The following is a 26,494-nucleotide window of genomic DNA, read 5'->3' on the forward strand; positions in this document are numbered from 1 at the left end:
ATCCCTGGGTCAGGAAGATCCCCTGGAGAGTCCCGTTGGACAGAGGAGCCTGGTGAGCTACAGTCTATAGGATCACAAAGAGTCAGACACAACTGAAGCAACTAAGCATGCACACGTGCAAGACAGTTTAAAAACTACTCTTCTAGGAGGCTCCCTTTTTCGCTATTCCCTCTCCAGCATTTATTATTTGTAGACTTTTTGATGATGGTCATTCTGGTTGATGTGAGGTGATACCTCACTGTAGTTTTTAGTTGCATTTCTCTTAATAAATTAGAAGTGCTGAGCATTATTTTCATGTGCTTTTTGGCCATCTGAATGTCTTCTTTGGAGAAATGTCTATTTAGATCTTCTGCCCATGTTTTGATTGGGTGGCTTGGTTTTTTGTTACTGAGCTATATTAGCTGTTTATATATTTTGAGTGTAATCCATTGCTGGTTGCCCCATTCACAAATATTTTCTCCCATTCTGAAGGTCATCTTTTCATTTTGTTTATGGTTTCCTTTGCTGTCCAAAGCTTTTAAGTTTAATTAGGTACAGTTTGTTTATTTTTATTTCCGTTACTCTAGGAGATGGATCAAAAATGCTATTGCTGCGATTTATGTCAACAAGTGTTCTTCCCTTGTTTCCTTCCAGGAGTTTTATAGTATCTGGTCTACATTTAGGTCTTTAATGCATTCTAGTTTATTTTTGTGTGTGGCGTTAGAGAATGTTCTAATTGCACTCTTTTACATGTAGCTGTCCAGTTTTCCCAGCACACTTATTGAAGAGATTATCTTTTTTCCATTGTATATTCTTGTCTCCTTTGTCATAGTATTTGACCATAGATAAGTAAGTAAGTGTTAGTCGCTCAGTCATGCCAGACTCTTTGCGACCCCATGAACTGCAGCCCACCAGGCTCCTCTGTCCATGAGATTTTCCAGGTGATACTAGAGTGGGTTGCCATTTCCTTCTCCGAGGGATCTTCCCAACCCAGGGATTGAACCCAGGTCTCCTGCACTGCAGGCAAATTCTACATGGGTGTATTTCTGGGCTTTTCTAGTGAAAGTTCCCATTGAGCTATGTTTCTGCTTTTGTGCCTGTACCATACTGTTTTGATTACTGTAATTTTGGTAATATAAATTGGTATAACCACTATGGAGAACAGTATGGAGGTTCTTAAAAAGCTGAAAATAGAACTATCATATGAGCCTGCAATCCTACTTCTGGGCATATCTCCAGAGACAGCCTTAATTCAAAAAGATACAGTGCACTCCAATGTTCATTGCAGCACTGTTTACAATAGCCAAGACATGTAAGCAACCTAAATGTTCATTAACAGATGAATTCATAAGGAAGATGTGGTACATATATACAGTGGAATATTACTCAGCCATAAAAAAGGAATGAAATAATGCCATTTGCAGCAACATAGATGGACCTAGAGATTACCATACTATGTAAAGTAATACAAAGACAAGTATCATATGATGTCACCTATGTGTGGAATCTTTAAAAAAAAATGATACAAATGAACTTATATATTAAATAGAAATAGATCAACAGACATAGAAAGCAAACTTATGGTTACCAAAGATGAAAGGGGAATGGGAGGGATAAAATAGGAGTTTGGGATTTACACACTTCTGTATATAAAATAGGTAATGACAAAGATCTACTGTATAGCACAGGGAACTATACTCAATATTTTATAATAGCCTGTAAAAGAAAAGAATCTGAAAAAATATATATATATAATCTGTAACTGAATCACTTTGCTATATACCTGAAGCTGTCACAACATTGTAAATCAACTATACCTCAGTAAAAATGAAACTTAAAAAAATAAGCAGAATATTAGAGAAAAAGACTCTTAGAAAATCAAGACTGTATGTTATTCATTTAACTCCAGCACTGACCTTTTCTTCTTCCTAATCTGTTTATGAAAACTCAGTAAATAGGTGACATTCATGATTGCCCAAGGTATACACATTGCAAAGACACTAACATTTTATGCCATAGTATTTTTATCATTAGTAGATTGTTTTAAGTTAATCAGCATTATATATTGGATTAAAAAAAAGATATCTACCTTATCTGTTAAGGAAAATAGAATTAAGGGTGGAATACGGTGAGTAGAAAGAAAAAATTTTCTTTCACTGGAAGCCCTGTGAGATTAATGGTAAAAAGAGTGACTTGTGGGGACTATCTTAGTTTGCTTCTCACTCAAATTATAATTGAAAGTGTAGGAATGTGGTCTGCTCTCAGCTTTTTAAAAGTTAAATGAAAAAAAAAAAAAAAGCTAATACATCTAGCAGAAGGGAAGGTCAAAACCTGATGATCTGTCCTTGGCTACCTGGGCTCATAGTTTATGCATTCAGTGAGACCATCACTGTCAACTCAGGAGCACTTCTCCATTAAAATCAGCTACCTGCAGTTCAGAAAGGCTTTGCACTCTTCTGCCCATATGATCTAAGGCCAGTGTCACCTGCCTTTTTAATTCTGCCAGAGTAACAGCACAAGGATCTTATTAGCATTTAGGAATTTGAACCAAGAATAGGGAAAAGAGTTGTTGTACGACCCATATTTTTTTTTAATGTATATTCAGCTTTTTTTAATGTATGTTCAGTTGGCATCTCCCTTGTGTGACCAAGAGAAAATTGTTTGACCTCTTCTGAGTCCTATGGTGCCTTTTTTATGATAATGAAATATCACACAAATATTTTAAGATCTTGCAGGTTTACAGATTAAAAGGTGTTGTATGCTGCTACTGCTACTAAGAACCAATTTGTTATTATTTTGAGGCCTAAATTCATAATAGAAGGAAATTTTTGCAGGATTAGAAAGAAGTACAGTTAGGAAGTAGCCTCTAGAAGTTATATAACTATGCCTAGTAAAATCTTTTCCCTGGTGCCTATCTCCCTGCCTTCCTCCACTTAATTGTGTACCTAAAAAAAGAAAAAGAAGAGCTTATCCTGGCTAGTAATTAGATTGTTTTACTTTGTACCTTTCACTCACTACCATTTCGATAATATGGATTTTAAGTGCATTTTGTTTCACCAGAGGCAGGAAAATTTTTATTTTTTTAAAATAATAGGTTCCAAAATCCTCCTTCATCTTCAATGCTGTTATTCTTAGAGTCCTAAAAATGAGAGCTAGAAAACCTCAATTAAATTCATCTAGTTCATCTCCCCTGACAATAAAAAAACATCTTTCATATTATATTATATGATGCTTTTTTCAGGCTTCCATGATAACCTCTGGGAGACTGTCCAACAGACTAATAGACCTCACTTAGGGAGAATGTTCTCATTCTTAGTTTTGACCCTTCATTTCTCATTATTTGATTCCTGAAAGCCATCTTCCCTAATATTCATACTCTGTGAGGTTGAGTAAGATCAGCCGTCTCTTCTAGTGGTAAGAAAATCAACATATACCTCATTAACAGGAACTGAGGGTGATCTGTATAAATGTGTATTTCAGATACTAAGTTTTTCCTCTTTAAATACCAGATTTGGTTTTATTTTTATAATATTGAGGTTATTTTCTTCCCTTCAGATGTATTAGATCTTTTCCCTACATTGTTAAGTGAATTGGAATTTTCCTAATTCAGTTTAATCATTATTAGCATTCTGAAAATACATGTTAGGTAGCCCACTGTATTCTAAGCATTGAAGTAATATAATGATGAGCTCAATAATGTTTGCCTTTAGGAGTTAAGACTCAATAGGGGATATAAAACTGAAGTACAAAGAATTATTGGTCAAGACAGGAAAACAGTAGTATGAACAAAAGATCTTAGGTAATTAGAATTGAGAGACTAACTCTTGCTAGCGAAATCAAGAAGGATTTTGTGAGGAGTTGGTATTCAAAATAAATAGTGTAGGGACAACTGAGTGGCCATTTTGGGAAAAAAAGATAAAATTAAATGTGAGATGTATCTCTTATCTTACATGAAAAACTCCAAATGGATTAGGGATCTAAGTGTAAAAAATAAACAAACCATACAACTGCTAGAAGAAAGCAGAGAGGAATTCCTCTTTACTTTAAAAAAAAAAAAACACTCTTCTTTAATGAATGGTTACTGAAAAGCCAGAGGCAAAAAAAAAAAAAACATTTTTTTTAATACATGTTAAAAAAACATCATCAAGTTAAAAGACAACTGACTATAGATATCAGCACTTAAAAATGAGAGACAAATGATCAAAACCTCAATAGAAAAATGGAAAAAAGAGATGAATAGATAATTCTCAAAAACTATAAAAATTGTTCTGAACATATAATAATGACATTCATACTCACAATCAGAAATGTAGATCAAAACAGCATAGAGATACTACCTCATGTTTTAGCTACCAAAAACTGTCGAGTATGATAAATTCAGTTGGTGAAGTTATGGGAAACAAACACTCTCATATATTGCTGATGGGAATGCACACTGGTGCAGCCCTTCTAGAGGGGATTTTTGGCAAATCTACACATGCACCTTTCCATCTAGCAGTCCCACTTTTAGCTGTCTGCCTTCAAAATACAGCCTGTACCATTATGAAAATACATATATACAAAGTATTCCTTGCAGCATCATTTATAATTGTAAAATATTGGAAATAACCTAAATGTCCACCCATAAGAAGCTAATTACATGAATTATGTGTGTAAGGTAGAGTAATGGGCTCTCAAAGATATACATATCCTAATATGCAGAATCTATTAATAGATTGCCATATATGGCAAAAGAGGCTGTTGCAGATGTGGTTAAGGCTAATGACCTCAAGGTGGGAAGAGTATCCTAGATTATCCAGGTGGTTTCATTCTAGTAACAGGTAGTGGTGGTGGTTTAGTTGCTTTATTGTGACTGATGCCTGCGACCCTATGGACTATAGCCTGCCAGGCTCCTCTGTTCATGGAATTTCCCAAGCAAGTAACAGGAGGCCTTAGAAATTGAGAACATTTAAGAGAGATACAACATTGCTAGCTTTGAAGATGGAGGATGACGACCATGAGCCAAGGAATATGAGTGACCTTAAGATGCTGGAAAAGGCAAAAAGCACATTCTCCCATAGAGCCTTCAGAGAGGAATAAAGCCCTGCTGACACCTTGATTTTAGCCAGATGATACCTCTGTTGGACTTCTGACCTACAGAATTATAATAAATTTGTACTGTTTAAGTCGCTGTGTTTGTGGTAATTTGTTACAGCAGCAATAGAAAACTAGTACAGTGATAAACTGGTGAAATTAGAATTCTGTAATTTCAGTCAGTATGTCACTGACCATGGTTCTTGACCTTAATCAGTAGCAACTGATAAGAAGAGACAAGAAGTTCAGACAGGGCCCTGTTGGGGCCCTGTTGCAGCAGGAGGGAGTGGAAGCAGATAATAATTTCCCTTGCTCTCTCCTTATGGGGCAGGTGAGCTGGTTCCTTACATGGAGTGAGGGGCGGAGCCAGAGAAGTGACTCAGGTAGTCTGCACACCCCGTTGTGGTGCTGTGTGCAGGGAGCATCCCCAGTACCCTGCTTTCGCTCCCAGCTCCTCAGAAGTGGCATTTGGGTTTTTGGTCTTTTTGTATCTTGTTGTTCATTAACTTGTCCCAACTGCACATGTTACATGTATGCAGTTATTTTTAGTTCCTTATGGTTTCTTTGTATTTTGTTGCTGGAGGACATGCTTATCCACGAGCAAGCACTCCAGCAAAGGATCCTAGATCCCAGCCTATCTTAAGTATGGTAACTGTGTTAATTTCCTAGTTTGCATAATTATGTGCATGCTCAGTCACTAAGTCATGTCCAACTCTTTGCGACCCCAAGGACTGTAGTCCGCCACGCTCCTCCGTCCATGGGATTTCCCAGGCAAGAGTGCTGGAGTGTGTTGTCATTTCTTCCTCCAGGGGATCTCCCTGACCCAGGAATGAAACCCCCATCTCCTGTGTCTCCTGCATTGGCAGGTATATTCTTGACCACTGAGCCACCTGGAAAGTCATAATAATTCTGTGGTTACATAAGATGTTAGTGTTAGATGAAGCTGGACAAAGGAAAACTCTTTGTACTATTTTTCCAAACATAAAGGAAAAATCAGAGATTCCTTCCCTTCTCAAGATTCTGCCCCCCCACTCACCTCATTGACGTATTTATGTTAGTCACCATTTCTTCTCCGCTATTCCTCTGTGAATTTCCAATGGCTTTTAACTCTTGTTAAAAAAGTAAAGACTTGTTAACAAAAATTTTTAGCAGATTTATTCTTAATGGATCCAAAATGAAAACATCCCAAAAGTCCATTGGTTGGCAAATGGGCAAACCAGTTTTGGTACATCTGTACAGTGGAATAAAAAGGAAGCAACTAGTAACACATGCACCAATATGGATAAATTTCAAAAACAGTATGCTAAGTGAAAGAAGACTCCTTACCACATAATTCCATTTATATAACATTCTAGAACAGATGAAACTATAGGAACAAATCAGATTAGTGATTTCTAAGGGCTAAGGGAAGAGGTAGGGATTGACTATAAAGGGACACAGATAAATTCTTTGAGTGATAGAAATATTCTGTATCTCAACTGCAGTAGTTCACATTAGTCAAAACTCATCAAACTGTATTCCTAGAAAATAGTGAATTTTGTTTATAAATTAATTTCTATGAATCTAATTTTTAATAGAAAAGATATATTTAAAGCATAATATAAAAAGTTGAAAGTAAAAGTTTTAAAAACTTTTAACTGGAAGATAATAATCAAAAGAAATCTGGCATAACAGTGTTGTATCAAGTGAAGAAAAATCTTTAAAGCAAATTGTTGGGGATAGAGAAGGTATGCTTTATATATTCTAGTGATAAGCATATCAATAAGTTATATTATGATGCTATATATAGTAATTATGGGGCTTCCCAGGTGACACTAGTGTTAAAGAACCCACCTGCCAATGCAGAAGACATATGAGACGTGGTTTCAGTCCCTGGGTCAGAAAGATCTGCTGGAGGAGAGCATGGCAGCCCACTTCAGGATTCTTGCCTGGAGAATCCCATGGATGGAGGAACCTGGCGGGCTACAGTTTGTAGGGTCGAAAAGAACTGGACACAACTGAAAAGACTTAGCATGCACACACGCATAACAATTATAATGTTATATAATACTATTTTACTTTTATATTTTAATATAATCTAATAATATCATTAGCATAGTTTAGATAGTGCATATATGTTCACTCTATTAACTTCTGTGGTTTTGTATGTTTAAGAGTTTCATAATAAAAGTTTCACTTCCTTTAACAAAAGAGAATCATTGGATGTGTGTCAAAAATGCAGATTGCTGCTTCACACCAGAGATTCTGATTCATCAGCTCTGCACTAGAAAAACAATTGTAATTTATGATAGAACCTTTTCTTTTCCTCTGTGATGCTCAAATTTGTAGACAAACAAAAACAAAACAAATAACCGTAAATCAAAAAGCCCCACTAGAGGAGAAATTACTCACACTGAAACTGCTTATTAACCATAAACCACTTTGTAACTGTTAATTGTTTTGTTATTATCCTTGTTACCTGGAGTTTCCCTTTCTGTTTAGACTTCCAACAACTGGAAGATTAAGTAAAATATTATAACTGAAAAGTAAAGTTTGACATTTTCAGTTACCCTTCCTTTTCCTTTTACCTTGTTAGCTTTCTACAATTAGATTTTAGTTAACATTTATCAAACATCTACAAGTTCCTAAGTTACATTACGAGAACAAGCAAGAGAGTCAGTTATGTATGACTTAGCCCTTCTTCTTAGATAATTATGAACCATAGTAATATGAACAGCTAAAATATACAAAACACACAGAGACTAATTTACTAATTAAACTGAAACTTAAAAAGCAAGGATAAAAACAGTTCTCACCTGGGTTCATTCTAGTTGACAAGGTGACATTTTCTTGGTATGAGTCGTAGAACATTTTAAGGAACTGCTATTAAAATTACTTAAGCACCTAGAATCGTTTAATCCCTTGTGTGGTCACTGATATGGAAAAGTCTCAAGCAGTATTAAAGCAGGGTTCTGTTGCACACCACTGTGTGTGTGTGTGAAAGGTGATGACATGTCTTGCTGCTGCTTCTCCACGTCTTAAGGGAACAGCAGCAGTGCTAGGACGCCTGCAAGTCAGTGTCTCTGATTACCACCACTGAGGCTTCTGAGAGCAGTTGCATAGCAGCAGTTTTATTTCAGTTACCAATCATAACCTGATAGCCAAGTTCAGTCTTTTGGGGGTTACTCCAATTTGTAGGTGGTGAACCACTCTTATCACTATCTTAACATTTACCAAGCTCCAGAGAAAGACACCATTTGACTTTTTCTCTTTCACTGGCTGTTGCTAATTTTAAGTCTTATTTTGACCAAAAAAAAAGAGTGAGTATCGACTTCTTAATCTAAGTCATTTTAGTTGTATCAATTGCCATGACAGTGTTGTTTAAAACAGTAAGCTTTTTACTATTTTTAAGAACCGTAAATGGTAGCAAAGAGCATTTCAAAGGAGACTTGGATGGGGTAGGGTTTGTTTGAAGAGTTTTATTGGTGTTCTTTCAGATTAGGTTTGGGTCATTTAAAAAGACGAAATCAAGTTTATTTGTAGTCTGCTCCTTTGTTTGCGTTTATACTATAGGATTTTTAGGGTACATTTATAGGAGTATCATTTACTCTTCAAATTAACATAAGACATAGATATCATAACTTTATGTGAAAGAGAGAGGGAGATTTTCCTAACTGGTATTCATCTATTTAAAAATTTTATACTTGGATTTTTTTTTCTCAGTGAGCATAGAATCAGTTACATCTAAAAGTAATTTCAGCAGGATTTCAGTTTTACTCTAGTTTAATTTTATAGATAGGAATCTTAGGAGCAAATTTTTCTAAGTCAAATGTCACATTAGTGGAGGTTTTTAACTTGTTTTCTTTTTTTCTCTCATATTTTTGAATTGTCATATTACATTTCTATCTCTTTGTGATATATAATTCTATAATAAGTTACATGTAAAAATTAAGTATAGTATACATGGGGGAAATGCATTATATTGTAGTGCTTAGAGTATTTGAAAAGAGATTAGAATGTGGAGAATTAGTACAAATTTATGGTTAAAAAGCAAGAGTTCCAGAGTCAGACCACCTGAACTTGAAGCTTTACTCTGCCACTTGGCAGCAGTGTGACTTGGGAAAAGCCAGAGAACTTCTCCATATCTCGGCTATTGATAGAGAGTGATCAACTGTTCAGGGAGAAAATGAACTGCTCATATATCGCACATTCCTGCTCAGAATCATATTAAACTTTCATAGCTGAAAGTATTTTTCTCAAGAAAAGCAAATACTTATTTATGACTGCTTTGAATGGTCGTGCCTCTCATTGTAGATTTCCTTAGAAATCAGAGCACAAGGTGAGATCCTCACAGTGGCCTCCAGGATCTACACACCACACCCCCTACCCCACTACCCAGACTAGCACCAGCCTGCTACCTCTCTGACCTCATTCCCCGCAACTCTCCTTACTGCTTTCTCCATTCCAGCCTCAGTGACTTCTTGACTCTTTTTTTGATGAGACCAGGCATGCTTTTGCCTTAAAGCCTTTGCCGAGCCTAGTCGCATTGCCTGGAATGCTTTTCCCTTCCAGTATCTGCTGGAAGTATCAAGGCTGACTCACCTCCTTCAAGTCTTTATTCAATATAATCTTCATGAGGTCTGCCATGACCACTTTGTATTCCCAATCCTCTTTACACAGCTCTTTTTTTTACAGTGCTTTTCTTTTGTTAATTTACTTTGTTCTTTGTTTATTGTCTGTTTCCTTCCGCTGGTATGTAAGATTAATGAAGGAAAAGATTTTTGTTTGTTTTGTTCATTGATATATCTCAAGTGCCTCAAGTATCTGACAAATAAATACATGAATAAATGAAGCTTTTTCAGTACTAGCTTTAGACTGGGTTTAAATTCTGACTCTTCACCTATTAACTCTATGACCTAAATCAAGTTATTGAATGCCTACTTTGTTGAGTTGTTCCATGAATTAAATGTTACCACATATTGGAAAGCACATGGCCAGTGCTTGATAACCCAGGAAGCCTTCAATAAATTCATTCAGCCAACAAATGTTTACTGAACACTTAGGATATACCGAGTATCACTTACAGGCACTGGCTTATATCACTGAGCAAAATAACCCCAAATCCCTGATATTGTGGGTATTACTTTTAGTTTGCTTTCCTTTCTTCATTGCAGTAGTTTCTAGAAGGAAAAAATTCATGATTTCACCTAACCTGTTCAGTAGTCTCTCATCCTAGATTTATGTTCAATTAATACTTATAGGTACCCATTTTCCATTACTTTAAAAGTACTTTTTGCATTCAGTTATCTTATTCTTTGAGATGGCCTTAGGAAGAGAAATTTTTAGTCCTCATTTTACTTCTAAGAAATCTGAAACCTCAAAGTTATGATTTGTCCAGTGTCATTCAACTAGGAGAAATTTGAGCCAGGATTTGAAGCCATACTTTCTGACTCAGGGTTCCCTATTCTCTCCATGATGGCACTTGTACCAAAAACACCATGATGGGTTTTATTCATTTCACTGCCTATTTAATTTCAGTTCTACAAACATACATTGGGCCCCTACTAGATGCCAGATACCAACCTTGCCCAGGAATGCAAAAACTGTTTAGTCCCTGTCCTGAGAAGTTCAGAGTTTAATAGGGAAGACTGTTAACACATTAGTGGGTATGCAGGGCGCTAAACGTAGCACTGACTATATTTATAGATTCTTGGAAGCACACGGGAGAGACACCTAATCTACAGCAGGGTCAGGGATTGCCAAAATAGATACCTTAGAGGAGATCATGGCTCAGCCTAGTCTGAAAGGATGACTTAACCAGGGAAGAGGGAGGGAATATGAGCAGTAGCAGAGATCCATGACACATTGGAGGCTTTTAGAGTTGCTGGCGTCTAAAGCACAAAGCAGGGAATGGCCAGGGATCAGGCTAGAGCAGTTAGTGTCTACCAGATGACACCACATCCTACACATAGAACTCTTACCAGGACTATTCTCTTAGGTGCCTTGAGGTCAATTATTCCTGTCCACTCAGCTGCAGCCAGGGCTGTTCACAGTACAGAACCTACTGACCTGTATATAAGGAATTGCTCAGAGGGGCTGGTGGGCAAGAGGACATGCCATACACTCTGAAGCTTCCCAAAGGGAATAATGTTGCTGGAAGGCTCAGTGCACCCTGGTTGGTCCAGGCAAAGGTATAGAAGGAGCCTCGCTTTGAGCTAAATAGTCTTCTCAGATGAAAACCATAATTCAGTTACATCAAGGAAATGAAAACAGAATTTTGTAGTAGCTTCTACTACCTCACCAACCACTCTGGGCCATTTTACAATTTCCCTTATCTGTATTCTGTCAACAACCATAATTTTATGGATATAGTTGTGAGATTTATTTATTGAGCACTTATTAAGGTTTAATCTCTGTGGTGGATGTTAAGATAGATACAGCATTATCAGTTCAGTTCACTTCAATCACTCAGTTATGTCCGACTCTTTGCGACCCCATCTAACATAGCATGCCAGGCCTCCCTGTCCATCACCAACTCCTGGAGTTTACCCAAACTCATGTCCATTGAGTCAATGATGCCATCCAATCATCTCATCCTCTGTCGTTCCCTTCTCCTCCTGCCTTCAATCTTTCCCAACATGAGGGTCTTTTCAAATGATTCAACTCTTCGCATCAGGTGGCCAAAATTTTGGAGTTTCAGCTTCAACATCAGTTCTTCCAATGAATATTCAGGACTGATTTCCTTTAGGATGGACTGGTTGGATCTTCTTGCAGTCCAAGGGACTCTCAAGAGTGTTCTCTGACAACACAGTTCAAAAGCATCAATTCTTCTGCGCTCAACTTTCTTTAGAGTCCAACTCTCACATCCATACATGACTACTGGAAAAACTATAGCCTTGACTAGACAGACCTTTGTTGACAAAGTAATGTCTCTGCTTTTTAATATGCTGTCTAGGTTGGTCATAACTTTCCTTCCAAGGAGTAAGCATCTTTTAATTTCATGACTGCATTCACCATTTGCAGTGATTTTGGAGCCCAGAAAAATGAAGTCAGCCACTGTTTCCACTGTTTCTCCACTTATTTGTCTTGAAGTGATGGGACCAGATGCCATGATCTTAGTTTTCTGAATATTGAGCTTTAAGCCAACATTTTCACTCTCCTCTTTCACTTTCATCAAGAGGCTCTTTAGTTTTTCTTCACTTTCTGCCATAAGGGTGGTATCATCTGCACATCTGAGGTTATTGATATTTCTCCCGGCAATCTTGATTCCAGCTTGTGCTTCCCTCCAGCCCAGCGTTTCTCATGATGTACTCTGCATAGAAGTTAAATAAGCAGGGTGACAATATACAGCCTTGACATACTCCTTTTCCTATTTGGAACCAGTCTGTTGTTCCATGTTCAGTTCTAACTGTTGCTTCCTGACCTGCATACAGATTTTTCAGGAGGCAGGTAAGGTGGTCTGGTATTCCCATTTCTTGAAGAATGTTCCACAGTTTATTGTGATCCACACAGTCAAAGGCTTTGACATAGTCAATAAATCATGAATAGATATTTTTCTGGAACTCTCTTGCTTTTTTGATGTTCCAGCAGATGTTGACAATTTGGTCTCTGTTTCCTCTGCCTTCTAAATCCAGCTTGAACATCTCGAAGTTCACGGTTCACGTATTGCTGAAGCCTGGCTTGGAGAATTTTGGGCATTACTTTCCTACTGTGTGAGATGAGTGCAATTGTGTGGTAGTTTGAGCATTCTTTGGCATTTCCTTTCTTAGGGATTGGAATGAAAACAGACCTTTTCCAGTCCTGTGACCACTGCTGAGTTTTCCAAATTTGCTGGCATATTGAGTGCAGCACTTTCACAGCATCATCTTTTAGGATTTGAAATAGCTCAACTAGAATTTCATCACTTCCACTAGTAGCTTTGGTTGTAGTGATGCTTCCTAAGGCCCTCTTGACTTCACATTCCAGGATGTCTGGTTCTAGGTAAGTGATCACACCATCATGATTATCTGGGTCATGAAGATCTGTTTTGTACAGTTCTGTGTATTCTTCCCACCTCTTCTTAATATCTTCTGCTTTTAGGTCCATACCATTTCTGTCCTTTATTGAGCCCATCTTTGCATGAAGTGTTCCCTTGGTATCTCTGATTTTCTTAAAGAAATCTGTAGTCTTTCCCATTCTATTGTTTTCCTCTATTTCTTTATGCTGATCACTGAGGAAGGCTTTCTTATCTCTCCTTGCTATTCTCTGGAACACTGCATTCAAATGGGTATATCTTTCCTTTTCTCCTTTGCCTTTTGCTTCTCTTCTTTTCACAACTATTTGTAAGGCCTCCTCAGGCAGCCATTTTGCTTTTTTGCATTTCTTTTTCTTGGGGATGGTCTTGATCCCTGTCTCCTGAACAATGTCACGAACTTCCGTCCATAGTTCATCAGGCACTCTGTCTATCAGATCTAATCCCTTAAATCTATTTCTCACTTCCACTGTATAATTGTAAGGGATTTGATTTAGGTCATACTTGAATGGTCTAGTGATTTTCCCGACTTTCTTCAATTTAAGTCTGAATTTGGTAATAAGGAGTTCATGATCTGAGCCACAGCCCGCTCCCAGCCTTGTTTTTGTCGACTGTATAGAGCTTCTCCATCTTTGTCTGCAAAGAATATAATCAATCTGATTTCAGATTGGCCATCTGGTGATGTCCATGTGTAGAGTTGCTGGAAGAGGGTGTTTGCTATGACCAGTGCTTTCTCTTGGCAAAACTCTATTAGCCTTTGCCCTGCTTCATTCTGTATTCCAAGGCCAAATTTGCCTGTTACTCCATGTGTTTCTTGACTTCCTACTTTTGCATTCAAGTCCCTATAATGAAGAGGATATCTTTTTTGGGTGTTAGTTCTAAAGGGTCTTGTAGGTCTTCATAGAACTGTTCAACTTTAGCTTCTTCAGCGTGACTGGTTGGGGCATAGACTTGGATTATCATGATATTGAATGGTTTACCTTGGAAACGAACAGAGATCATTCTTTTGTTTTTGAGATTGCATCCGAGTACTGCATTTCAGACTCTTTTGTTGTCTATGAGGGCTACTCCATTTCTTCTAAGGGGTTCCTGCCCACAGTAGTAGATATAATGGTCACCTGAGTTAAATTCACCCATTCCAGTCCATTTTAGTTCGCTGATTCCTAGAATGTCAACAACCACTTCCAATTTGCCTTGATTCATAGACCTAACATTCCAGGTTCCTATGCAAATATTGCTCTTTACAGCACCGGACCTTGCTTCTATCACCAGTCACATCCACAACTGGGTGTTGTTTTTGTTTTGGCTCCATCCCCTCATTTTTTCTTATGTTATTTCTCCACTGATCTCCAGTAACATATTGGGCACCTACTGACCTGGGGAGTTCCTCTTTCAGTATTCTATTATTTTGCCTTTTCATACTGTTCGTGGGGTTCTCAAGGCAAGAATACTGAAGTGGTTTGCCATTCCCTTCTCCAGTGGACCACATTCTGTCAGACCTCTCCACCATGACCCATCTGCTTGGGTGGCCCCACACAGCATGGCCTAGTTTCATTGAGTTAGACAAGCTGTGGTCCCTGTGATCAGATTGGCTAGTTTTCTGTGATTGTGGTTTCAGTCTGTCTGCCTTCTGATGCCCTCTCTCAGCACCTACCATCTTACTTGGGTTTCTCTTACCTCGGGCGTGGGGTTATCTCTTCATGGCTGCTCCAGCAAAGCATAGCTGCTGCTCCTGACCTTGGACGTGGGGTATCTCCTCTCTGCCAGTTATATATTAATAGCTGGACAAATCAACTTTCCAATCTTATTTGTTGTTATAACTCATAATTTACCAAACAAACTAAATCTACTTAATATATACCCTGTGTGTTGTTCTTCTCATGCTGTGTTCCATATAGTACCCTTGCTCCTCAATGCCTCCAAATCCAAATCATGTCTTCCCTCTGGGACCTAGCATATACCACTTCTTCCATATAATTTCCCTTCATTTCGATAGATGGTGCAGCCTCTTCTTTCTCTAAAATCCTAAAATAATTTCCTATGTACCTCTCTAAAATAATACCATGTTTCATCAATTCTGAGATATAAATTTTTTCACATTTAACATCTCCATATATTATCTTTTAAAACATGCCGTTCATCATCAGTGTTCTTGAAAGAGAGAATATATCCTGGTATTTTGTGGAAAAACATGAACAACAACTACTCTGAGTCAAAAAAATAGTTCAGGAGAATGAAGAAGCATTCAATACCTTAAACAGTTTTGTGTATGTTCTTTCTTTGTGTGTACTATGTGATACATGACAAAACCTGCCAACCTAAGTCATTAAAAAAACAACTTCTTTAATGCAAAATAAAGAGTCTAAGTGATAAGTCATTTTGTTATAGTTTAATTGGCAGCTTTTTTTCTTAGTATACATAAAATAATGGTGTGACAATCACTGGTGTCCTAGATTCAAAGAAATAAGATAGTTTTATTTTGTGATTAAATATGTCAGGCATTAAGAACATGCACCTTCCTAATACATGTTGTATTATATATATTTATATTTATTTCTAGTCCTGTATTAAACTGTAGACCTTTTGAGGGCAGGGATTTTATTTAATCCTTAATACCCTTATGATAGCTGTTATGATGCTTTATACCATATACATATGAAATAAATATTTAATAAATAAATGGATTAAAATATGAAGTATGATATAAAAGTGCCACAGAAAAATAAAGTACTGTATGCGTGAACATCTACTAGTACATTCTCAGTTAACTACTTAACTATAGTTTTGTTAGAAATGTATTTATATATGATATTTAGTTGGGTCCTTGGGCTGAATCTCAACTTAGGCTTGTGGTTTTTGAACCAACAATAAATGATCCTGATAGAATTCTATAAATTTTGGTCTTGCTTGCTGACTACATTCATAAGAAAATGTGGTGACTCGTCTTGATTGAATCATAGAAGGTAGTAAATAAAGCCTCTGCCTTGGAAAACAAATGACAGTGACTTTCCCTAATGATGCTAAGATTACACAGGAAACCAGGCAAATGCCTGTCTCTAAGAAATATAGTACTTCTTTTAAAATAGCCTGTTTTTTTTCCCTCCAATCAACCTCAATACACCTATGATAAAAAACCTGAGAAATAAAAAACAGCTTAAGGAATTTTGTCTGTGTGATATTTTCTAGTTTTTACCCTTATTCTTTGGGCTACAAGAACAGGAAATAGCACAAGCATTTTTCTTCAGTCGGCTAAATAGTTCCAATTCTGATTCAAATAAGTAATTTCCATCACTCTCTCGGAGTGCTTATGTGTTTGCAAACTATTCTTGGCGTGGAAAAGCAGTGGTAGTCCACTCTACTCTTCACCGGATATCTCCACTTATCTTTCTGGATTGTACATTCTTTCCCTGTTGAAGTTAGGCATGGTCATGTGACTTTTTGTTTAATAAAATGAGGCCATTAGTGACATAAAGCTTTCAGAGCAAGTACAAAATTTCCCACACTTCCTCTATCCTGCTGCAGCAACTATAGAAGCACAGAGATGGAGCCACCCTTAGCACAAGACCCTGCGTGAGGACAGGATAGAGCCAGGTCCCCATCATATTTGACCTGCTGAGAGATATGTAGTATGTTTTGTGTGAGATTATTATTTTGTGTGTGTATGAAATTTGTGTGTTATATTTTGTGTGAGATTATATTATTGTAAAGTTATTAGATAAGTATAACCTAGCTTATTGTGATTAATATAGTCTTTACTCCAAAACAGTGGGGCTTAATGGTAACTAAAAGACTATAACAGATTTAATGTGCTGTTATTGGTCTAGTATTTTTTTCTTCCTTTTGGAAATATTATTGTACACAGATTCTATAAGCTAATAATATTCATCACCAGGTGATTAGAGTCATTTTCACGCATCAAAATACTTTTCTTTGAATTACAGTCTTTTGTCAAAACATTTTGAGATACCTCTGTAAGATATCCTTTCATCTGCCAACAGTAGAATTGTTTCTTAAAAGAAGTGCTCATTGATGTTCATTCTTGTATTTATTTTTTTATTCAGCAAGCTTTTTTGAATGTCCATTATTTGCCAGGTGCTAAGACTGGACGATGTTCAAGGCACTCTGGATGGTTTGGTAGAAGTGGCACAAAGTAAGAAGGGGCTAAAAACTATAAGGCACTTTGTTCTTCTGCAGTCTAGGTGCTTCACTGGTTTCATAAATGATACATACCAATTTCATTTTAAAATAGTTAAACTACATTTAAAAGTTAACATCATAAATACCATATCCAAGGTGACATAGATCACATTAAGCCACTGTTGAGACCACCAATATATGACCTTAAAAGTTAGAAGTTTCTTTACCATAGCTAGTATAGAGACAGTTTAAGAAATAAGAACTTAAGTGCCATCAAAAAGTCTCATTCTCACAATTATCTTAGTTTCCAGCAACTGTGCTTTACAGATTAAAAAATTAGAAGCTGGATTCTGTTTCTGGTCTTCATTATAAGAATCTGAGTAGCTTTTACAGAGGCAGTGCAGATGAGTTAGGAGACCGCAAGGTTCTGCTTTTGTTCTTTTTCCTAATATCACCTTCTGCCTTTTCATTCTAGGGGTTCTTCAGCAAGCGCCTAAAAGGCTCCATCAAGAGGACCAAAAGCCAGTCAAAGCTTGACCGAAACACGAGCTTCCGGCTTCCCTCTTTGCGCAATACCGATGACAGGTAGGCGTTCCCTTACTTAAAACACAGAAAGCATTTTACAGTGCATTTTGGTAAGATATTTTGGTCTTCTCTAGCTGTGCATCAAGTGATAGTCCTAGAGAACTGATAAAAAAAATTTTCTATTTTGTCTTGCTCATATTGAGGCATGGTACACAATATTAGCTTACATACCAAACCAGTTTAAAAATTTTATAATATTGGAGAGTGTGCAGATACCCAAGAGCTAATTTAAGAGTCAGTTGTGCTATTTCTGTCAAATTGTGTTCTAGTGGTCCAAAGTGTATCTTTCTTCTGTAGAATGGTTTTAAGGGATGCTGATGGCTATAGCAACATTTTCTGAGCACTATACTAAGTGCTTTATATACTTTATCTTGTTTAATCTTTAGAATAACCCTGTAAGAGAAATACTAATATTATCACCATTTTACAGATGACAAGTCTGAGAAACAGAGGTTCCAGGGTTATACTGCTTAGTAAATAGCAAAAATGGTATTTGAACTTGGGCAACTTTGCTCTGAGTCCATGATCTTCGCTGCTCTCTTGTTCTTTGTGTATACTATATGGACTCAGCCTTATTAATTTACAGTCACATCTAGAAGGCATGTATGAAAAGGAAGCCTTGCGATTTCTCTGGTGGTCGAGTGGCTAAGCTAAGCCCAGGTTCAATCCCTGGTCAGGGAACTAGATCCCACATACTACAACTAAAGATTCCACATGCTGCAATGAAGATCAAAGCTCCTGCATGCCACAACTAAGACCCAGCACTGCCAAATAAATAAGTAAAAAAAAAAAAATTTCTTTTTTTTTTTTTTTTAAAGGAAGCCTAGATTTTAATAATTAGGACTACCAGCTTGAGCAAACCTCACATGCATAGCTCTCTAAGGATAACAGCCTTCTAAAATGATTGAATGTATGCTAGGACACATTTGTAATAATTCATGTCTCCACAATGCTCAAAATTTAGGAAATAGTACTCTTGTGTCTTGACACATCACCAGTCTTTATTGAGTACTTACTCTGTGCCAAGTATTTTTAATGTAGTCTCTCATGTAATGCAACCCTAGATACTATTTTACAGATGAGGAACTAAGGCAAAAGAGATTGAGAAGCTTGCCCATAGTCACACAGCTAATTAGTAGAGCTTGAATTTAAACTTTTGTCTGCCTTTCATAATGATCCTCCTCTTTATACTTGGGTGTTTCTTTTTCTTTTCAGTAATAAGTCCATTATTTCCAGCTACCTGAATAATAAATAGAAATATAGATTGTAATCTCATAATTGCAGATTATAGACTTGCCAGGCAGAAAGTTACTCTCATTTTATTAATAAAGTAACTTTTCCCCTATACTGAGTTGATGAGCGGCTACTGCTTTATCAGCTCTTCTTATCCTTGAACCACTTTAGAGATGTTCTGTGAAATTTGCAAGTATGTTCAATTGCAGCGCAATTGTATTGTTAGATATCTCTTTTAGACCTCTTTGTTTAAGGGTAATCATTAAAAAAAAATTTTATTCTCATATTTTCCCTTAGATTCCTATTATTCTGCAACTTTCATCATTGTAAGAATTCAAATCATTTTATAAATAAGCCTCTATAAAATAGAATGACAAGATTTTTCAGAATATTGGTTTTTAAGGACAAGGATATGGTGTAGCAACTAAAACATTCCTAATTCAATCACCAGTTCCTTAAACTCTGTAGCATCACGTATAAACTTGAGAGACAAGGATATTTTTGTAGGTGTACTTTATTTTATAAACTTGCACTAAATATCACTTTCTCCATTTCAAACCATGCTCTCTCCTATTCTGTTTTGATTTAGGTAGCCTAGAGGAATTCTTGGATTGAATTACCAAGAGATTATATTCTCCTGGAGTCTGCTATTGCTATTCTATAGGCAGCACATTTTCAGCCTTTCCAATGATTTAAATTGCTTATGTGACTTCCATGCTATTCTGCTTCCGTCAACAGTAGTATCTTTCTGGCTCAAATACAGCACAATAAAAAAAGTGCGAATAAATCTCAAATATTAGATAATCCTTTTTGCCTTTCAAATCCATTTATAGAGGTTTTCTAAACAGAAATTTTTCAGAAACTTTATTCTTCTTGTAAGGGGATATACTCACTAGAAGTTTGAATATATCACAGTTCAAAAAAAAAAAGGACCCTCTTGCCGTCAGATCATCTGAAAGCACAGATAAATAGAACCGAGGTACAAGATCTTAATCAACTGAGGTCTTCAAATTGGTAACCTTACTGGTGTCATTAAGAGATTTTTCCAACAACCCTTGGTCTTGTGCCATATGCATCAGTTGCTTAAATCAGGCCATTTCTTCCAAACTGGTATGTGGTGTCTAAATCTAAGTAGAAAAACACTTCTTTTTTTTTTTAAACATTTCTATTATAGCAAGTCTGCAGAAACTCTAGGCAAACCTAGTAAACAGCCCCTTTTTGCGGTTTATAAATCGTACTGTAAAATGTTTGTGTCTTTGTGTAAAAGAAAAAAGTTTCAATACATTAAGTACAGCTTAAAAAATAAAAGTCCCTCTTCACCTTCTTTTTCTTCCCATATAAATAACCTCATTAACAGCTTGTATATTTTCAAACCCTTTTTTAAAAATCCACACATAAATGCATACATATGTAAATTTTGCTTGTTTTCATAAAGCTGGTGTTGTCGGTGTTTAGTCAGTGAGTCGTGTCTGACTCTTGCGACCCCATGGGCTATAGCCCAACAGGTTCCTCTGTCCGTGGGATTTCCCAGGCAAGAATACTGGAGTGGGTTGCCACTTCCTTCTCCAGAAGATCTTTCCAACCTAGGGATCGAACCCAAGTCTCCTGCATTGCACGCAGATTCTTTACCACTGAGCCACCAGGGAAGCCTTTCATACATAAGTGGGATCATATTATATGTATTACTTTGTGATTTCACTTTATAGAATAAATATTTTTGACAACTTTATATGTCAGTCATATAAATCTACATAATTCTTCTTAACAGTTTTTTGTAACGTGTATTTCACTTCCCTGCTGATGAATATTTTGTTTCTCCATTCTTGGGCATAAAATAGAGATGTAGTGACCATTTTTGTTATGTGCCTTTCTCCTTATGTGATAGGGTTAGCTTTCTGAAGAAGAACTACTAGTATGAAGTATACACAATATCAAATTGTTCTTCAGAAAAGCTGTACTAATTTCCATTCCCATCCATAGATTAGGGTCACTTTTATCCATGGATAAATAACAAGGTCCTACTGTATAGACAGGGAACTAGATTCAATATGCTGTGATACACCATATGGAAAACATTATTGGGGGGAAAAAAAAAAAATATATATATATATATAACTTTTGTTGTGCAGCAGAAATTAATACAATGTTGTACAGCAATTAGACATCAATAGTAAAAATTACTTCTATTCTTCAAACAACCATTATATTTTATCAGTATGATGGATGAATAGAAATAGTAAACACATATACAGTATGTACTGGGCTTCCCGGATAGGTCAGCGGTAAAGAATCTGCCTTCAGTGCAGGAGACCCAGGTTCTATCCCTGGGTCGTGAAGATCCCCTGGAGGAGGGCATGGCAACCCATTCCAGTATTCTTGCCTGGAGAATCCCCAGAGAGAGGAGCCTGGAGGGCTACAATCCATAGGGTCACAAAGAGTCTGACACAACTGAAGTGACTTAGCACTTACACACACAGTATGTACTATGTGTCATACACTGGTCTAAGCACGTCACTTAAATGAACAACCCTGGTTTTTTAATTTAATCATTATAACAACCCTGGTTACATTCATGACCTCATTTTGAAGATGAGAGAACTGAAACAGAGAAATGAGTGAACTGCACAAGGTCACACATCAGAAAATGGCAGTACTGTGATTCAAATTCAAGAATTCTAGCTCTGGAGTGTACATTCTTAACTTTATGCTGTATTGCCCCTCACAAAAAAGTCAGGTAGCAGACATTTCTTTGTTTTAATTTCTGTTCCCTAGTGCCTACTAAGTTGAACATCTTTTCAGAAGTTTTCTTCTTCTATGACTTGCTTATTGATCCCTTTGCCTATTTTCTATTGAGCTATTTGTCCTTTATCTAACGATTTGGAGCAGTCCTTTATTATTACAAGGGATTGTAAGCCACTATTACTCATATTGTTAAATTTTTCACCTAGTCAGTTACTTGTGTTTTAAAATCATGTCTAGATTATATAGAAGTTTTAGATTTTCATTTGGTCCAACATATCAGTCTTTGTGGGCTTAACTGTCCAAATTTGACCAGAACTCCGAACTCAAGAAGCCAGGGATCTCGTTCTCATTAAATTTCTCATTATAATGCTGTTCAGTTCACTTTCTCTCTCTCCTTCAAGAGGAGGAAATATTCTATCTGGGGTATCAGAAGAATAGTGAAGTAGTGATCATGATATTTTGAATTTTTCAAGGTTTTTGATAACTACAAACCTTATCTAGCACTCATTACATTTTAAAAATGTAAAATTATTCTCATGAGGTCTGAGTTACTGCTTAAAGATGGCAGAAAAGCAGTGGTAAATGAGTCTATTTCATCTGAAGAAGATCTACTATATATGATCAATAAGTTTTTCTGTGCAAAAGACTATAAGCTTATTTTAACATGCAAACTTAACTGATCAAAAAGACCCTGTAGGTCTGTTTCACCAATGATCTGTAAGTCATAAACTCTGCTGAAAGACCCTGATGGAATTTGGTGCCACGGTTGTATTGGGGATCAATTTATAATGATTCTTAAGCCAGAATTTCCTTTGTGAAATTGTGGGGCATAGACATAAGAAGTAAAATGTTGCCAAATAGTATTTCTAAAAACCAAATATCTTTTCACACAGTAACATAGGTAATTGTGAGAGTCATGTATAGGGTGGAAAACCATATCTACCAGGGAATATAGAGAAGTAAAGACACAGCCCCAACCTTAAGGAGTCAACAGAAGAAGTAAATATCCAAGAAGAAATGGTGTAGGGGAGGTAAGATTACTTCTTGTTGGGTGGATCAGGAAAGACCTTAGAGTGCAGTGGCAGTGAGTTATACCTTAAAAAACAAGTGTAATTTGAACTGAGAAATAGACACTTGGAGAGAGTACTCTTGAGGATGGAAATAATAAGCAAAAGAAGAGAGCAGGAAATTACAGAGCTTGAAAAGAACTCACCCCCAGAACTCTGGAAAGATTAAACTCCTACCCAGCTCTAAAAAGCTAGCAGCCAGGGTTACATTTATCACAGAGCAAATTTGAGAAACTCAACCAGATAAAAAGATACCAATATCTATGTTCCCCCATTATAATTTCAGCTGGTAATTCTACTCCTAATTATATCCCAGAGAAGTGAAAACATTATGTCCCCACAAAAACTTGTATATGAATGTTCATAAGCATTATTTATAATTGCCCCAAAATGATAATGACCCAAATGTCCATCAACTGATGAATGGATATACAAAAGATGATATATCCACATAATACAGTATTATTCAGTCTTAAGAAAGGAGTACTGATACATGCTACAGTATGGATAAACCTTGAAAACTTTATGCAAAGTGAAAGAAACCAGTCACAGAAGACCACAGAATGTACAATTCCGTTTATGTGAAATGTCCAGAATAGGCAAATCTATGAAGACAGTAGATTAATGGCTGCTAGAGGCTGGGGATATAGGGCAGGGAAGTAATGAATGAAAAATGGCTGCTAATGGACGTGAGGTTTCTTTTTTGGAGTGATGAAATGTTTTAAGCTTAGACTGTGGTGATAATTGCACAATTCTGAGTATACTGAAAATGGTGTGCTTTAAATGGGTAGACTTTATGGTGTGTTAGTTATATTTCAATAAAGATGTTAAATTACTTTTTAAAAAACATCTGTCCAGGAAGTACTCTGCAGTGAAGCTCATTAATCTGTAAGCCGTATTCCAGCACACAGTTTTCATTGGGTTCTTTAGTGCTCTAAAATAAAGACAGATGGCCAAGAATCTCCAGATAGTGAGGAAATTCTTCACCATGAAAGGCAGGAGAAAAACAAATAAATAGGAGAGAGAAAAAAGAACTCAGAAGAAACAGAGACGATGCACAAAGCCAAAAACAACTTCAAAGCATAATAAATATTTTCAAAAGGTAAGGTTGTGCATCTATGAAACAATAAGATGCTGTAAGAAAAGGAACCTCACTGAAACAAGAAAGAGAGTTTGAAAATTAAAATATGTAAACTAAAGTCAAGTCAGTTTCCCAGAAAGTGGAACAGAAAATAAGAAAATCAATCCAGAAGATTCTAATAAAAGAAGAGTTTTCTTAGAAAAGTTTGGAGAGGAAACTGTCAAAGAAATAATACAAGAAAATTTCCGAAAACAAGAAAATATAAATGTATATATTCGAAAGGCCACCATATTCCCAGTGAGTGAAAAATAACAAAAGACTTTCTAACAAACACACACACACACACACACACACACACACACACACACACACACACACACACACACACACACACACACACACACACCAGTTCACATTATCATGAAAAAGCACAGTACCAAGACTTAAAAAAAAATCTTAAAAGCTTTTAGAAAGAAAAATTAGGTTACATACAAAGGAAATATGAAAGGATTGCATTAGTTCTCAATAGAATATTGAAAATCAAAAGTCACTGGGGCAGTGTTGTCAAAATTCTGAGGGGAGGTTATTTTCAACCCAGTATTCCATACACAGGACAATTCTTGAATGTCAAATGGGGAGTTTGGATTGTATTGTATAAGCAGTGGGGAGACATTAACCATTTTTGAGCAAGGAAGTGACCTGATTAGAATTGTGCCATGTATAAATTCAGCAGTGGAATTTCACATGATTTGGTTTGCAGAGACTAAATTTGGGATTCCAATTAAGGTGGGCAGGGGGGAAGAACTATTTTAAGAAATAAGGAAGGCTCTAAAGAGGGTAGTTGGCAGTGGGAATGAAGAATCAAAGGCAAGATAGGAGAAATATTTTAGAGGCAAGATCAATAGGATGTCACAGTCATTATTGTTCCAAAGCCATCTAATCAGATAAAAGCCAATAAAGTGATTTCCTAGAATCAATATTGGCAGCATTTTCACATTAAAGCCATGTCATGTGAAAGGGTGTAGAGACAGGAGAAGACTCTGATATGTCTACCTTTTGTTGAAATGCACTTTGAAAAGTTGTAAAATTTTGAAATTGTTGAAAAACCGTGGTCATACCACATTGTCAGACATTCCAGGATTTTGAATGCCAGTCAGGTTGCCAACCTTGCCCTGGAAGTGCTTCTTAAATTTATCAGCGTCTTGAGGTAAAGGTAAGCACATGGAATAGAATTTTCTCAATTCCTTCAAGTAAAAATCTCTGCAGTAATGTCTTTGATTCTGAGACTCATTGACGAAGAATGGTTTTAAAGTCTGCCTATTCTGTCAGGAGATATGACTCATTGACGAAGAATGGTTTTAAAGTCTGCCTATTCTGTCAGGAGATATTTAAGAGTAACTATAGTGTTCATTTGTAGGATATATATACTCAGCTTCTTCTGTTTCTCCTGATTAGAACCAATTTTTTAACTCTTTTTCTTTTTAATGCATATACTGACAAGAAGTTAGGGGGTCTTGCAAGCACTTCCCCCAATAGTGTGTGTGTGCTCAGTCACTGAGTCATATCCAACTCTTTGTGACCCCGTGGACTGTAGCCCACCAGGCTCCTCTGTCCACGGGATTCTCCAGGCATGAATACTGGAGTGGGTTGCCATTTCCTTCTCCAGGGGATCTTCCTGACCCAGGGACCGAACTCACATCACCTGCATTGGCAGATGGATTCTTTACCACTGAGCCACCTGGGAAGCCCAGTGATATAACTGTAGTATAATATCAAAACCAAGTAGTTGACATTGATACTGGACTACAGACTTTATTCAGTTTTCACCAATTTTTATATGCACTTGTTTGTGTGTGTTTATAGTTGTGTGCAGCTTAATCCTACATATAGATTTGTGTAACCACCACCATCACAATCGAGATACAGAATTATTCCATTACCAGAAAAGAACTCTCTGCTACTCTTTACAGTCATACCCCCCTCTCTACACCTATCCCATGTCCCCTACCAACCACTTTTTTTTTCTACCTCTATGGTTTTGTTATTTCAAGTGTTATATAAATGGAATTGTATAATGTGTAACCATTTAAGAGTGGCATTTTTTCAGTAAATAAAATGTCCTTGAAGTCCCTCCAAATTGTTGCATCTGTCAACAGTTCCTTGTTATTGCTGAGTAGTATTCTATTGTATGGATGTACCTAAGTTAAACCATCCACCCACTGGAGAACATTGGTTTCTAGTTTTTAGCTATTAGGAATAAAGCCCCTGTGAACAGTTGTGTACACATAAGTTTTCATTTCTCTACAGTAAATACACAAGCGTGAAATTGCTGGATCATATAAGTACTTGCTTAGGTTAATAAGAAACTGCCGAACTATTTTGCAGAGTACCTGTACAATTTTACATTTCTACCAGCAATTTTATGGGTGGGGGGTGTCCATGTCCCTGTCCCAAAAGATTTTCACCTAAGTTTTCTTCCAAAGATTTTGTGATTTTTAGCTTTTATATTTAAGTTTACAATTCATTTACTTAATCTATGGTTACTCTAAATAAAGGTCTTGACCCAGAGCCTATGGGTGTTCTCTCCAAATAGTAATCAAAACCGCA

The 26,494-nt window shown here is 36.7% G+C and overlaps 1 protein-coding gene across 6 annotated transcripts in view; it reads left to right on the top strand.

Annotated features, from left to right (window-relative positions):
* Positions 1-26,494, top strand: part of RASAL2 (RAS protein activator like 2) — a 383,638-nt gene that overhangs the window by 303,478 nt on the left and 53,666 nt on the right. For all 6 annotated transcript variants that reach the window (XM_065936113.1, XM_065936114.1, XM_065936111.1 and 3 more), the window contains one exon: positions 17,655-17,764. In XM_065936113.1, the coding sequence (XP_065792185.1) occupies positions 17,655-17,764 (110 nt within the window). The remainder of the gene's footprint in view (positions 1-17,654; positions 17,765-26,494) is intronic.

The sequence above is a fragment of the Muntiacus reevesi genome, chromosome 5, assembly GCF_963930625.1.
Source record: "Muntiacus reevesi chromosome 5, mMunRee1.1, whole genome shotgun sequence".
NCBI classification, from domain to species: Eukaryota; Metazoa; Chordata; class Mammalia; order Artiodactyla; family Cervidae; genus Muntiacus; species Muntiacus reevesi.